The 14,609-nt window shown below is 45.5% G+C and overlaps 1 protein-coding gene across 1 annotated transcript in view; it reads left to right on the forward strand.

The window, feature by feature from the left end:
• The window catches only part of LOC121541145 (neural proliferation differentiation and control protein 1), a 40,211-nt gene extending 34,409 nt beyond the window's left edge, over nucleotides 1-5,802 (forward strand). Inside the window, exons 7-9 of the mRNA XM_041850121.2 lie at nucleotides 4,574-4,653; nucleotides 4,804-4,903; nucleotides 5,044-5,802. Coding sequence (XP_041706055.1) covers nucleotides 4,574-4,653; nucleotides 4,804-4,903; nucleotides 5,044-5,115 — 252 coding nt within the window. The 3' untranslated portion in view covers nucleotides 5,116-5,802. The remainder of the gene's footprint in view (nucleotides 1-4,573; nucleotides 4,654-4,803; nucleotides 4,904-5,043) is intronic.
• The last annotated feature ends 8,807 nt before the right edge of the window (nucleotides 5,803-14,609 follow it).

The raw sequence follows: 14,609 nt of genomic DNA on the forward strand, positions 1-14,609 counted from the left end.
GAAAGATGAACTGAGCAAAGTACAGAGATCCTTGATGAAAACCTGCTCCAGAGCACTCAGGACCTCAGACTGGGGTGAAGGTTCACCTTCCAACAGGACAACGACCCTAAGCACAGAGCCTGGACTTGAACCCGATTTAACGTCTCTGGAGAGACCTGAAAATAGCTATGCAGCTATGCTCCCCATTCAACCTGACAGAGCTTGAAAGGATCTGCAGAGAAGAATGGAAGAAACTCCCCAAATACAGGTGTGCCAATCTTGTAGCATCATACCCAAGAAAAGTTGAGGCTGGAATCGCTGCCAAAGGTGCTTCAACAAAGTACTGAGTAAAGGGTCTGAATACTTATGTAAATGTCATATTTTATTTATTTATTTTTAATACATTTGCAAAAATGTCTAAAACCTGTTTTTGCTTTGTCATAATGGGGTATTGTGTGTAGATTGATGAGATATATATATATATTAATCGATTTTCCAATAAGGTTGTAACGTAACAAAATGTGGAAAAAGTCAAGCGGTCTGACTACTTTCCAAATGCACTGTATATATCAGTGGTGGCCTGTGCCGTTTAAGATGAGGGAGGAAGATGAGGGAGGACGCTTGTGGACTTCAGTGCACAACACATCAGCTGTCTGTGACCAAGCGAAAAAACCTTTCCAAGCCAAACCATCATATCACAACCACTAACCCCTACACACAGCCTACATCATTGTCACCATAGCTAACGTCAAGTCAACATAGCTACTAGAACTATCGCATTAGTAAATCCACTACATGCAGTACAGTGTACAGTTAGCAAGCAGTTTAGCAGTTACACCTGCGGGCCCCAGTGGAAATACATTTGATAAAACCAAAAGCTTACCTTGACTTGGAAGAGTTCCAGTGTTGGATAGCCATAGCCAGCTAGGTAACATAGATTCCCTCTCTGTTTGCGTTGGGTGTTTGAGTAGGCTAAACTAGCTAGCTGCATTCACTAGCTAAGTAAGTGAAAGTGAAAGAAAAAAAGTATATATAGCTTGCTCTCTCTCTCTATCTTTCTTGCTTCTCCTTCATTTTAGAATAAATTTTCAATAACTTTTCAACTGTTGTCTTTCTCGTTTGAGTCAACTACTCATGACATTTTATGCACTGCAGTGCTAGCTAGCTGTAACTTATGCTTTCAGTCCTAGATTCATTCTCTGATCTTTTGATTGGATGGACAACATGTCAATTCATACTGCAAGAACTCTGATAGGTTTGAGGACGTCCTCTGGAAGTTGTCATAATTACTGTGTAAGTCTATGGAAGGGGGTGAGAACCACGAACATCCTAGATTTTGTATTGAAGTCAGTGTACCCAGAGGAGGACGGAAACTAGCTGTCCTCCGGCTACACCATGGTGCTACCCTACAGAGTGCCGTTGAGGCTACTGTAGACCTTCATTGCAAAACAGTGTGTTTTAATCAATTATTTGTTGACGTGAATATATTTAGTGTAGTTTTATCTAAAAAGGATAACTTTTCTAATGTTTCTCTATTTTAATTTTTATTAAATGGTCCTCCCCTTCCTCCTCTGAGGAGCCTCCACTGATATATCAATCTTGAACAGGATTAGGCCTATCTATTTTGGATGCAATTTGAATGGAATTGATGGAGAGAGAGAGACTGTGAGAGAGTGCTCGCGTGCGCACTGATTTAAAACAACGATATTCAAGAGTTTTAAAACTCTGCAGCTGCAATTTAAAAAAAAATGCATCTTTACAATGAAAAACTAAGGTGACCTCCAAAAGCCAGATGGAGATGTGTGGAAAAATGAATGGTGGAAAAAATATTGGAACCATTTCACTGTTTGACCACTAGGTTTTACGGGTATTATGACACCTCCACTGTGGGGCTGTAGAGGCTATGCTGCAGCAAATGTCGTCCTACCTTTCGCAAGAAATAAAGTTACCATGATGAAATAATACCTGCATTGTGATCTGTGCTCCATACTGATGCGCTGTCTGTCCCCACCCTGAGCATTGATAGAAGAGTAGGCCGTGGCCTGTAGAGCAGTGGAGGCTCCTCAGAGGAGGAAGGGGACGACCATCCTCTTCAGTGAATTGTATAAAAATAAAAATAGTGAAACATTAAAAAAGTTATCCTTTTTAGATAAAACTATACAAAATATATTCACGTCAACAAATAATTGATTAAAACACACTGTTTTGCAATGAAGATCTACAGTAGCCTCAACGGCACTCTGTAGGGTAGCACCATGGTGTAGCCGGAGGACAGCTAGTTTCCGTCCTCCTCTGGGTACATTGGCTTCAATACAAAACCTAGAAGGCTCAGGGTTCTCACCCCGTTCCATAGACTTACACAGTAATTATGACAACTTCCGGAGGGCGTCCTCCAACCTATCAGAGCTCTTGCAGCATGAACTGATATGTTGTCCACCCAATCAAAGTGGACTTACTAATGCGTTAGTTCTAGTAGCTATGTTGACTTGACGTTAGCTATGGTGACAACGATGTAGGCTGTGTGTAGGGGTTAGTGGTTATGATATGATGGTTTGGCTTGGATAGGTTTTTCCGCTTGGTCACAGACAGCTGATGTGTTGTGCACTGAAGTCCACAAGCGTCCTCCCTCATCTTCCTCCCTCATCTGAAAAGGCACAGGCCACCACTGATATATACAATGCATTTGGAAAGTAGTCAGACCGCTTGACTTTTTCCACATTTTGTTACGTTACAGCCTTATTCTAAAATGTATTCAATTGTTTTTTTCCCTCATCAATCTACACACAATACCCCATAATGACAAAGCAAAAACAGGTTTTTATAAATTTTTGCAAATGTATAAAATAAAATAAACTGAAATATCACATTTACATAAGTATTCAGACCCTTTACTCAGTACTTTGTTGAAGCACCTTTGGCAGCAATTACAGCCTCAAGTCTTCTTGGGTATGACGCTACAAGCTTGGCACACCTATATTTGGGGAGTTTCTCCCATTCTTCTCTGCAAATCCTTTCAATCTCTGTCAGGTTGGATGGGGAGCGTTGCTCCACAGCTATGTTCAGGTCTCTCCAGAGATGTTCGATCGGGTTCATGTCCGGGCTCTGGCTGGGCCACTCAAGGACATTCAGAGGCTTGTCCCGAAGCCACTCCTGTGTTGTCTTGGCTGTGTACTTAGGGTTGTTGTCCTGTTGGAAGATGAACCTTCACCCCAGTCTGAGGTCCTGAGCGCTCTGGAGCAGGTTTTCATCAAGGATCTCTCTGTACTTTGCTCCGTTCATCTTTCCCTCGATCCTGACTAGTCTCCCAGACCCTGCAGCTGAAAAACATCCCCACAGCATGATGCTGCCACCACCATGATTCATTGTAGGTGGCAGGTTTCCTCCAGACGTGACACTTGGCATTCAGGCCAAAAAGTTACATCTTGGTTTCATCAGACCAGAGAATCTTGTTTCTCATGGTCTGAGAGTCTTTAGGTGCCTTTTAGCAAACTCTAAGTGGGCTGTCATGTGCCTTTTACTGAGGAGTGGCTTCTGTCTGGCCACTCTACCATAAAGGCCTGATTGGTGGAGTGCTGCAGAGATGGTTGTCCTTCTGGAAGGATTTCCCATCTCCACAAAGGAACTCTGGAGCTTTGTCAGAGTGACCATCAGGTTCTTGGTCACCTCCCTGACCAAGGCCCTTCTCCCCCGATTGCTCAGTTTGGCCAGGCGACCAGCCTTAGGAAGAGTCTTGGTGGTTCCAAACTTCTGCCATTTAAGAATGATGGAGGCCAATGTGTTCTTGGGGACCAATGCTGCAGACATTTTTTGATACCCTTCCCCAGATCTGTGCCTCAACACAATCCTCTCTTGGAGCTCTACGGACAATTCCTTTGACCTCATGGCTTGGTTTTTGCTCTGACATGCACTGTCAACTGTGGGACCTTACATAGACAGGTGTGTGCCTTTCCAAATCATGTCCAATCAATTGTATTTACCACAGGTGGACTCCAATCAAGTTGTAGAAACATCTCAAGGATGATCAGTGGAAACAGGATGCACCTGAGCTCAATTGCGAGTCTCATAGTAAAGGGTCTGAATACTTATGTATATAAGGTATTTCTGTTTTTTATTTGTAATAAATGTGCAAACATTTCTAAAAACCTGTTTTCGCTTTGTCATTATGGGGTATTGTGTGTAGATTGATTAGGGGAAATTTAATTTAATCAATTTTAGAATAAGGCTGTAACGTAGCAAAATGTGGAAAAAGTAAAAGGGTCTGAATACTTTCCAAAGGCACTTTATCAAAGGCTATGTATTGGATAATGGCACAATCATTTGGGCTTTTTTGGGCTTGGGATCATAAAATGTCTTTAATGTAGGGCTCATCAGGCTCAGGCTGCATCAGGCAAAGCTCTAATCAAATCCATACATATGTACAGTATATGCTTTACAGTATATGCTTTATAATGACACTTCCAGTTTTGGCGGGAAATACCAGGTTACCCGGGAGAAAAGTGATTTATTCTTGGGATGGAACATTTGTAAAATACTGGGAAAATATTCAACCCTTTTTTTCATGTGCCTCTCCTCTCCTCTTCCCTTTCCTCCTCAGTCGGGGGATAAGAAGTTGGCCCAGAGTGCTCAGATGTACCACTATCAGCATCAGAAACAGCAGATGCTATCCATGGAAAAGTGAGCTCTACTCCTCCTACTGTCACTTTCAGTCTCTCTCTCTCTCTCTTTCTCTCTTTCATTCTTTCTTTCTTTTTCTCCCACAATTCAGTTCCACTCAAATATGAATAAATACACATATTCATCCTGGTGCATTCTGTTGTTTCTCAGTCATAAATCGGAACCGAAAGTCACTGACTCAGAAGTCACATCAGATGAGGAGGAAGTGGACGGAGACTTCACTGTGTACGAGTGCCCTGGACTGGCACCGGTGGGTGTGCTACTACTACACACACACACACACACACACAAATATATGCACACAAATTATTGTTTAACACACAATATTCACATTGATGATGACTTTGTTTGTGTTTGGCTTTTAACAACAACGTTTTTGTTTCATTGCAGACTGGAGAGATGGAAGTGAAGAATCCTTTGTTTAACGACTCTACCCTACACTACCAGGGGAATCCCAAGTGAAACCCATAGATTTTCATGCATGCACACACACACACTATTTCTTGTACTCTGGAAAAGGAGCACCTGAACACTCCAATCTCAGAACTGGATGGGCTTATAGAAGAAGGGATAGAATAGGAGATGAAGAGGCAGGAGGTTGACAGATTATCTGTATGTATATGGTATCTATAGATCAGTCACAGCCCTTGTGGACTTCTATGGGAACTACAGCCATGCGTGAAACTCAACACATATGTCTCTAATGGCACCCTACTCCCTATGTAGTGCACTATATAGGGTATAGGGTGCAATTTGGGACATAGATAACCTGCCTGTATCGTAGGACTTGGTCACTAGTAGGGTGTTTCTATCATACAAAATGTCTAGTCCCCTGTCTTTTCCAGTAAAAGACACAGTGTTCCTTTGAATATAGTTTTGTTGTTTAATTTCTTTGCACCTTTCCTTCGTCTTTTGAGCTCGTTTGTAATTTAATCTCACAACAAGAACATTATTATGGGAAATAGATGTTTACATTGCCAAAGTAAATGAAATAGACAATAAACAAAAGAGAAATAAACAAGAGAAATACACAATCAGAAATTGACAGTAAACATTACTCACAAAAGTTTTTAAAGAATATAGACATTTCAAATGTTATATTATTGACACAGTGTTGTAACAATGTGCAAATAATTCAAGTACGAAAGGGAAAATAAATAAACAAATAAATAAATAGGTTGTATTTACAATGGTGTTTGTGCTCCACTTATTGCCCTTTTCTTGTGGCAATAGGTCACAAATCTTGCTGCTGTGGTGGCACACTGTGGTACTTCACCTAATAGATATGGGCGTTTATCAGGATTGGATTTGTTTTCAAATTCTTTGTGGGTCTGTGTAATCGAAGGGAAATATGTGTCTCTAATATGGTCATACATTTGGCAGGAGGTTAGAAAGTGCAGCTCGGTTTCTCTCTCTCTCTCTCTCTCTCTCTCTCTCTCTCTCTCTCTCTCTCTCTCTCTCTCTCTCTCTCTCTCTCTCTCTCTCTCTTAGAATCAGTGTTTCCATTGCTTGCCTTTGTAATGTTCATTATCTCCCAAAGCCTCTGTTTGAATGTGGTAGAATGACCTAACATATATAGCACACAGAACACAAATATGTGCAGACACACACACACACACACACATCAATTCATAATAAAACATTCCCTTCCTCTATTGGTCATGCATAGCTAGTAGCTATACCCACTTCCTTATACTGTACGTACTGGTACATATAAAGGGGTTTTCCTGAAATGTGCTTGGCATTTGGTTAAGGAGCAAGAGGAACACAAGGGGACACTGTCATGATATACTGTGATATAATATTTTAAGTACTCTTTTATGGATGCGAAAAATCTACGTCACATATTTGTGATGTCGGTTCTTATCATTTGGTGTAGCAAATTTTAACTTGTTAAATCATTATTGTAGATTTAAGAAAGTAGATTCGAAAATGTAGTACCAGATGATTTCTGATGCATGGTTTGATTCTGACATGTTTTAATATGATAATAACTTTGATTCGACCTCATATGTGTAACTGGAGGAGACATGTAAAGTAATATGTACACACTTGTATGAATGTTTATAGGATTGATGATCGGTGGAGGATGTTGGTAAATATCACTATCTAGTATTGTTTCTGTTTTATCCCTGTGAGTTCCAACCCTGGTGTTGCAAAATGTGCATAGAAAGAGTGAAATTGTTCACTTTTATATATTTGTACATGCAGGCCTAGCATCTGAATAAAAAAATATTACCACAAGTGAAACTTGCAAAAGGACAATGCATATTATGTATCGCTGTCACTTTATCTTTCACTCTCTCTCCTCTCCTATCTCCTCTCTCTTGCTCACTCTCTCTCTCTATTCAATTCAATTCAAAGGGCTTTATTGGCATGGGAAACATGTGTTTTCATTGCCAGTGAAATAGATAATCAAAACATTACACTCACAAACATTCTAAAGGAATAGAGACATTTCAAATGTCATATTATGGCTATATACAGTGTTGTAATATACAGTGTGTGCACCTCTCTCTCTCCCGCCCCTCTCTCTCTCTCCCACCTCTTTCTCTCTCCCTACTCTCTCCCTCCCTCCTCTGTATCTCCCTCCTCTCTCTCTCTCTCCCGCCCCTCTCTCTCTCTCCCACCTCTTTGTCTCTCTCCCTACTCTCTCCCTCCCTCCTCTGTATCTCCCTCCTCTCTCTCCCTCTCCCTCCTCTTGCTCTCTCTCCCTTCTCTTTCTCTCTCTCCCCCTTCTCTGTCTCTCTCTCCCTCCTCTCTCTCAATTCAATTCAATTCAAAGGGCTTTATTGGCATGGGAAACATATGTTTACATTGCCAAAGCATCCCTCCTCTCTCTCAATTCAATTCAAATCAATTCAAAGGGCTTTATTGGCATGGGAAACATATGTTTACACTGCCAAAGCAAGTGAAATAGATAATAATAATAATATGCCATTTAGCAGACGCTTTTATCCAAAGCGACTTACAGTCATGCGTGCATACATTTTTTTTTTGTGTATGGGTGGTCCCGGGGATCGAACCCACTACCTTGGCGTTATAAGCGCCGTGCTCTACCAGCTGAGCTACAGAGGACCATAATAAACAATAAACAATCAAAAATGAACAGTAATCATTACAATCACAAAAGTTTCAAAGGAATAGAGACATTTCAAATGTCATATTATGGCTATGTACCGTGTTATAATGATGTGCATATAGTTAAAGTACAAAATGGAAAGTAAATAAACACAAATATGGGTTGTATTTACAATGGTGTTTGTTCTTCACGTGTTGCCTTTTTCTTGTGCCAACAGGTCACAAATCTTGCTGCTGTTATGACACACTGTGGTATTTCACCCAATAGAAATGGGAGTTTATCAAAATTGGATTTGTTTTGGAATTCTTTGTGGGTCTGTGTAATCGGAGGGAAATATGTGTCTCTAATATAGTCATACATTTGGCAGGAGGTTAGGAAGCACAGCTCAATTTCCACCTCATTTTGTGGGCAGTGTGCACATAGCTTGTTTACTCTTGAGAGCCAGGTCTGCCTACGGCGGCCTCTCTCAATAGCAAGGCTATGCTCACTGAGCCTGTACATAGTCCAAGCTTTCCTTAATTTTGAGTCAGTAACAGTGGTCAGGTATCCTGCCACTGTGTACTCTCTGTTTAGGGCCAAATTGCATTCCAGTTTGCTCAGATTTTTTGGTAAATTCTTTCCAATGTGTGAAGTAATTATCTTTTAGTTTTCTCATGATTTGGTTGGGTTAATTGTGTTGCTGTTGCTGTCCTGGGACTCTGTGGGGTCTGTTTGTGTTTTTGAACAGAGCCCCAGGACCAGCTTGCTTATGGGACTCTTCTCTAGGTTAATCTCTCTGTAGGTGATGGCTTTGTTATAGTAGGTTTGGGAATTGCTTCCTTTTAGGTGGTTGTAGAATTGTCACGCCTACTCCCACTCCCCCTCTCGAGCGCTCGACATCGCCTGTCTACTAACCACCGGTCCTTGCAACCATCATCACGCACACCTGCTCCCCATCATTACACACACCTGGACTTCGTCATCACCTTCATTACCTTCCCTTTATTTGGCCCTCAGTAGCCTCAGTCATCAGGCAGTATTGGTTTGTTTTCACGTTCAGTATGTACCTGTGGATGTATTTCAAGGCCTACCTTCAAACTCAGTGCCTCTTTGCTTGACATCATGGGAAAATCAAAAGAAATCAGCCAAGACCTCAGAAAAAGAATTGTACACCTCCACAAGTCTGGTTCATCAGCCAAGACCTCAGAAAAAGAATTGTACACCTCCACAAGTCTGGTTCATCCTTGTTAGCAATTTCCAAACGCCTGAAGGTACCACGTTCATCTGTACAAACAATAGTACGCAAGTATAAACACCATGGGACCACGCAGCCATCAGACTGCTCAGGAAGGAGACTCGTTCTGTCTCCTAGAGATGAACGTACTTTGGTGCGAAAAGTGCAAATCAATCCCAGAACAACAGCAAAGGACCTTGTGAAGATGCTGGAGGAAACAGGTACAAAAGTATCTATATCCACAGTAAAACGAGTCCTATATCGACATAACCTGAAAGGCCACTCAGAAAGGAAGAAGCCACTGCTCCAAAACGGCCATAAAAAAGCCAGGCTACGGTTTGCAACTGCACATGTGGACAAAGATCATACTTTTTGGAGAAATGTCCCCTGGTCAGATGAAACAAAAATAGAACTGTTTGGCCATAATGACCATCGTTATGTTTGGAGGAAAAAGGGGGTACTTGCAAGCCGAAGAACACCATCCCAACCGTGAAGCATGGGGGTGGCAGCATCATGCTGTTGGGGTGGTTTGCTGCAGGAGGGTCTGGTGTACTTCACAAAATAGATTGCATCATGAGAAAGGAAAATTATGTGGATATATTGAAGCAACATCTCAAGACATCAGTCAGGAAGTTAAAGCTTGGTCGCAAATGGGTCTTCCAAATGGACAATGACCCCAAGCATACTTCCAAAGTTGTGGCAAAATGGCTTAAGGACAACAAAGTCAAGGTATTGGAGTGGCCATCACAAAGCCCTGAACTCAATCCTATAGAAAATGTGTGGGCAGAACTGAAAAACCGTGTGCGAGCAAGGAGGCTTACAAACCTTATTCAATTACACCAGCTCTGTCAGGAGGAATGGGCCAAAATTCACCCAACTTATTGTGGGAAGCTTGTGGAAACGTTTGACCGAAGTTAAACAATTTAAAGGCAATGCTACCAAATACTAATTGAGTGTATGTAAACTTCTGACCCACTGGGAATGTGATGAAAGAAATAAAAGCTGAAATAAAGAATTCTCTCTACTATTATTCTGACATTTCACATTCTTAAAATAAAGTGGTGATCGTAACTGACCTAAGACAAGGAATTTTTACTAGGATTAAATGAAAAATTAAAACAGAGTTTAAATGTATTTGGCTAAGGTGTATGTAAACTTCCGACTTCAACTGTACAGCCAATTGGAATTTGTTGTCTGCATATTTTATAATTTCATTTAGGATACCATCAACACCACAGGTCATTTTGGGTTGGAGGGTTTGAATTTTGTCCTGTAGTTCATTCAATGTAATTGGAGAATCCAATGGGTTCTGGTAGTCTTTAATAGTTGATTCTAAGATTTGTATTTGATCATGTATATGTTGTTGCTGTTTGTTCTTTGTTATAGGGCCAAAAAGATTGGAGAAGTGGTTTACCCATACATCTCAGTTTTGGATAGATAACTCTTAGTGTTGTTTGTTTAGTGTTTTCCAATTTTCCCAGAAGGGGTTAGATTCTATGGATTCTTTCATTACATTGTGTCACGGTTTCGGCCGAGGCTGCCTCTCTTCCTTGCTCGGGCAGGCTTCGGCGTTCGTCGTCTCCGGAATACTAGCTGCCACCGTTGCATGTTTCTATGTTCGTTTGCTTTTGTCTGATTGTTGTTACACCTGTTATCGTTTAGTGTATTAGTGTCCTATAAGTTCTCGTTGTGTTTGTCTAGTGTTGTGTGTGATTGTTTGACTGTCGTGCCGGTAGGCTGTTATTCTACTGTTTGCTCGGTTGAGCTATTTCTCCATATTGTTTGGAGTGTTTTGTCGCACCTGTTAGTGCGCCCGTTATTTTCGCCTACGTGCGGAGTTTTCGCCTCAGGGCATTTATTCGTGCTTGTTTTTGTGTGCATCTACTAAAGTCTTTTGGACTAACGTTCTGCGTCCTGCGCCTGATTCTACCACCACACCCACCTACATCTACATTGACAGAATCACACACCTGCTCGAATGGAATCAGCAGGAGCCGCAGCAGCACAGGCGACGCTGGAGGACAGGGTCCGCGAGCAGAATGACCAGATCCTGCGGATGGGGTCCGCACTGCAGGAGGTGATCACCACCATCCGAGGCTGGGAGACCCGAGGGACACCTCCACCACCATCTTCCCTGCCCGCACCATCGGCAAGTCAGCCCATTCCCGCTCCGGAACCCAGAGGAGTTCGACTCTCGCTCCCGAGGGCCTACGATGGGACCGCTGCCGGGTGTCAGAAAATTCCTTCTCCAGGTGGAGCTTTACCTGGCCACCGTGCACCCGGCGCCCTCGGGACACGAGAGCGTGTCCGCCCTGATCTCCTGCCTTTCCGGTAAGGCGTTGGAATGGGCCAACGCAGAGTGGAGGAGAATAGACGCTACCACCATCACATACGACGAGTTCTCCCGCCGCTTCAGGGCGGTGTTTGACCATCCCCGGAGCGGCGGCGGGGAGGCGTCTGTTCTGCCTCCGGCAGGGGAAGAGGAGTGCCCAGGAGTTCGCCTTGGAATTCCGTGCTCTAGCGGCGGATGCAGGGGTGGAATGAGCGGGCCCTCATCGATCACTATCGATGTAGTCTACGTGAGGACGTCCGTAGGGAGCTGGCCTGTAGGGACACCAGCCTCTCGTTCGACCAGTTGGTCGACATGTCCATCAGGCTGGATACCCTGCTAGCTACCCGCGGACGTCCCGAGGGGGTCCGTCCATTTCACCCTCCAGCGCCTCCGAGCCGTGCCCCATGGAGCTCGGGTGGCGCTGGCGCTAGAGTGAGGAGGGTCGGATTACGAGGGGTCCAGCTCCTGCACCAACTGTGGTCGGGGAGGACACACCGCGACTAGGTGCTGGGGATGGCCTCCTAGGGGAGAAGACGACAGGTCCCGCACTGGGGAGTCCTTCCAGGTGAGTAGGCGCCCCCACTCACCCAGAGCTCTCTGTTGCACACTTCTGTATACCTGTGCGTTTTCCACAGGTAGCACCTCATTCCCAGCATAAGGCGCTGGTAGATTCAGGCGCGGCTGGGAATTTTGTTGATAAGAAATTTTGTTTAGCCTTAGGGATTCCCCTTCTCCCTGTTGACGTCCCCTTCCCCGTTCATGCCCTAGATAGCCGTCCGTTGGGTGCGGGCTTGATCAGGGAGGTCACGGCGCCACTTAGGATGTGTGCGCAGGGGGTCATCAGGAGATGATCCAGCTATTTCTGATCGACTCGCCTGTGTATCCGGTGGTGCTGGGCATGCCCTGGTTGAGTACCCATAACCCATCTATTTCGTGGCAGGAGAGGGCTCTGATGGAGTGGTCTGCCCAGTGTGTGGGTCGATGTTTAGGCGTTTCCGTAGGGGCTACCTCGGTGGAGAGTCCAAACCAGGTGCCCACATTGCACGTTCCCCCTGAGTATGGGGATTTGGCTATTGTGTTCAGTAAGTCGAGGGCAACGCAGTTGCCTCCCCCATAGGCAGGAGATTGTGCGATAGACCTCCAGGCAGGAGCTGCGCTCCCACGGAGCCATGTGTATCCTCTGTCTCAGGAGGAGAAGAGAGCTATGGAGACTTACATAGACGAATCTCTGAGACAAGGATACATATGGCCTTCCACTTCCCCTGCGTCCTCGAGTTTCTTTTTTGTGAAGAAAAAGGATGGTGGGTTACGCCCGTGCATAGATTACCGTGGTCTCAATCAGATCACGGTGAAGTACAGTTATCCACTCCCGCTGATTGCGACCATGACGGAGTCATTGCACGGGGCGCGTTTCTTCACTAAATTAGATCTCAGGAGCGCGTACAACTTGGTGCGCATTAGGGGGGGCGATGAATGGAAGACAGCCTTTAGTACCACCTCGGTCCATTACGAGTATCTTGTCATGCCATACGGGTTGATGAACGCTCCTTCAGTTTTCCAATCATTCGTGGATGAGATCTTCAGGGACATGCAGGGGCAGGGGGTGGTCGTGTACATAGATGACATTCTCGTGTACTCGCCTACCCGAGTCGAGCATGTGGCCCTGGTGCGCCGAGTGTTGCGAAGGCTGTTGGAGCACGACCTGTATGTCAAGGCAGAGAAGTATCTGTTTTTCCAGGAGTCGGTCTCCTTTTTGGGTTATCAGTTGTCTGCGTCAGGGGTGAAGATGGAGGTAGACCGGGTGTCAGCCGTGCATAATTGGCAAACGCCAACCACTGTGAAGGAGGTGCAGCAGTTTTTGGTGTTTGCGAATTACTACCGGAGGTTTATCCGGGGTTTTGGACAGGTGGCAGCTCCCATAACGTCTCTTTTGAAGGGGGGTCCGGTGCGTCTGCAGTGGTCAGCCGAGGCGGACAGGGCGTTTGGGAGGCTGAAGGACCTGTTTACCTCGGCCCCGGTGCTGGCGCATCCAGATCCCTCTTTGCCATTTCAGGTAGAGGTGGACGCGTCAGAGGCCGGTATAGGAGCCGTGCTTTCGCAACGGTCCGGCGCGCCACCTAAACTCCGCCCCTGTGCTTTTTATTCCAAGAAGCTCAGTCCGGCGGAGCGAAACTATGACGTAGGGGACAGGGAGCTGTTAGCCGTGGTACAGGCCCTAAAGGTGTGCAGGCACTGGCTTGAGGGGGCTCAACACCCTTTCCTCATTTTGACGGACCACCGTAACCTGGAGTACATCCGGGCAGCGAGGAGGCTGAACCCTCGCCAGGCGAGGTGGAATATGTTTTTGACCCGGTTCACATTTAAGATCACGTACATCCCTGGGTCACAGAATGGTAAGGCAGACGCACTGTCTCGGCGGTATGACACGGAGGAGAGGTCCGTGGAGCCCACTCCCATACTGCCGGAGTCTTGTCTGGTGGCACCGGTAGTGTGGGAGGTCGATGCTGAACTCGAGCGGGCGTTACGCACCGACCCTAGTCCACCTCAATGCCCGGAGGGTCGGAAGTACGTCCCGCTCGAGGTTCGGGATCGATTGATCTATTGGGCTCACACGTCACCCTCCTCTGGACACCCTGGTATCGGCCGGACAGTGCACTGTCTTAGTGCCAAGTACTGGTGGCCCACGTTGGCCGAGGATGTGAGGGTTTATGTTTCCTCCTGCTCGGTGTGCGCCCAGTGTAAGGCGCCTAGACATCTGCCTAGAGGTAAGTTACTACCCCTGCCCGTTCCACAACGACCATGGTCTCACCTCTCGGTGGATTTCCTCACTGACCTTCCTCCTTCACAGGGGAATACCACTATACTGGTCGTTGTGGACCGGTTTTCTAAGGCCTGTCGTTTGCTCCCTATGCCGGGCCTTCCTACTGCCCTGCAAACCGCCGAAGCACTATTCACCCATGTGTTCCGGCACTACGGGGTACCCGAGGATATTGTGTCTGATCGAGGTCCCCAATTTACCTCCAGAGTCTGGAGAGCTTTTATGGAGCGGTTGGGGGTCTCGGTGAGCCTCACCTCGGGTTACCACCCGGAGAGTAATGGGCAGGTGGAACGTGTGAACCAGGATGTGGGTACGTTTCTTAGAACATACTGCCAGGACCGGCCGGAGGAGTGGGCAAGGTACGTTCCCTGGGCCGAAATGGCCCAGAATTCCCTACGCCATTCCTCCACTAACCTAACCCCTTTCCAATGTGTGTTAGGTTACCAGCCGGTTCTGGCACCTTGGCAGCAGAGCCAGATCGAGGCTCCTGCGGTGGATGAGTGGGTGCGGC

This window comes from Coregonus clupeaformis, chromosome 27 (assembly GCF_020615455.1).
Source record: "Coregonus clupeaformis isolate EN_2021a chromosome 27, ASM2061545v1, whole genome shotgun sequence".
Taxonomy (NCBI): domain Eukaryota; kingdom Metazoa; phylum Chordata; class Actinopteri; order Salmoniformes; family Salmonidae; genus Coregonus; species Coregonus clupeaformis.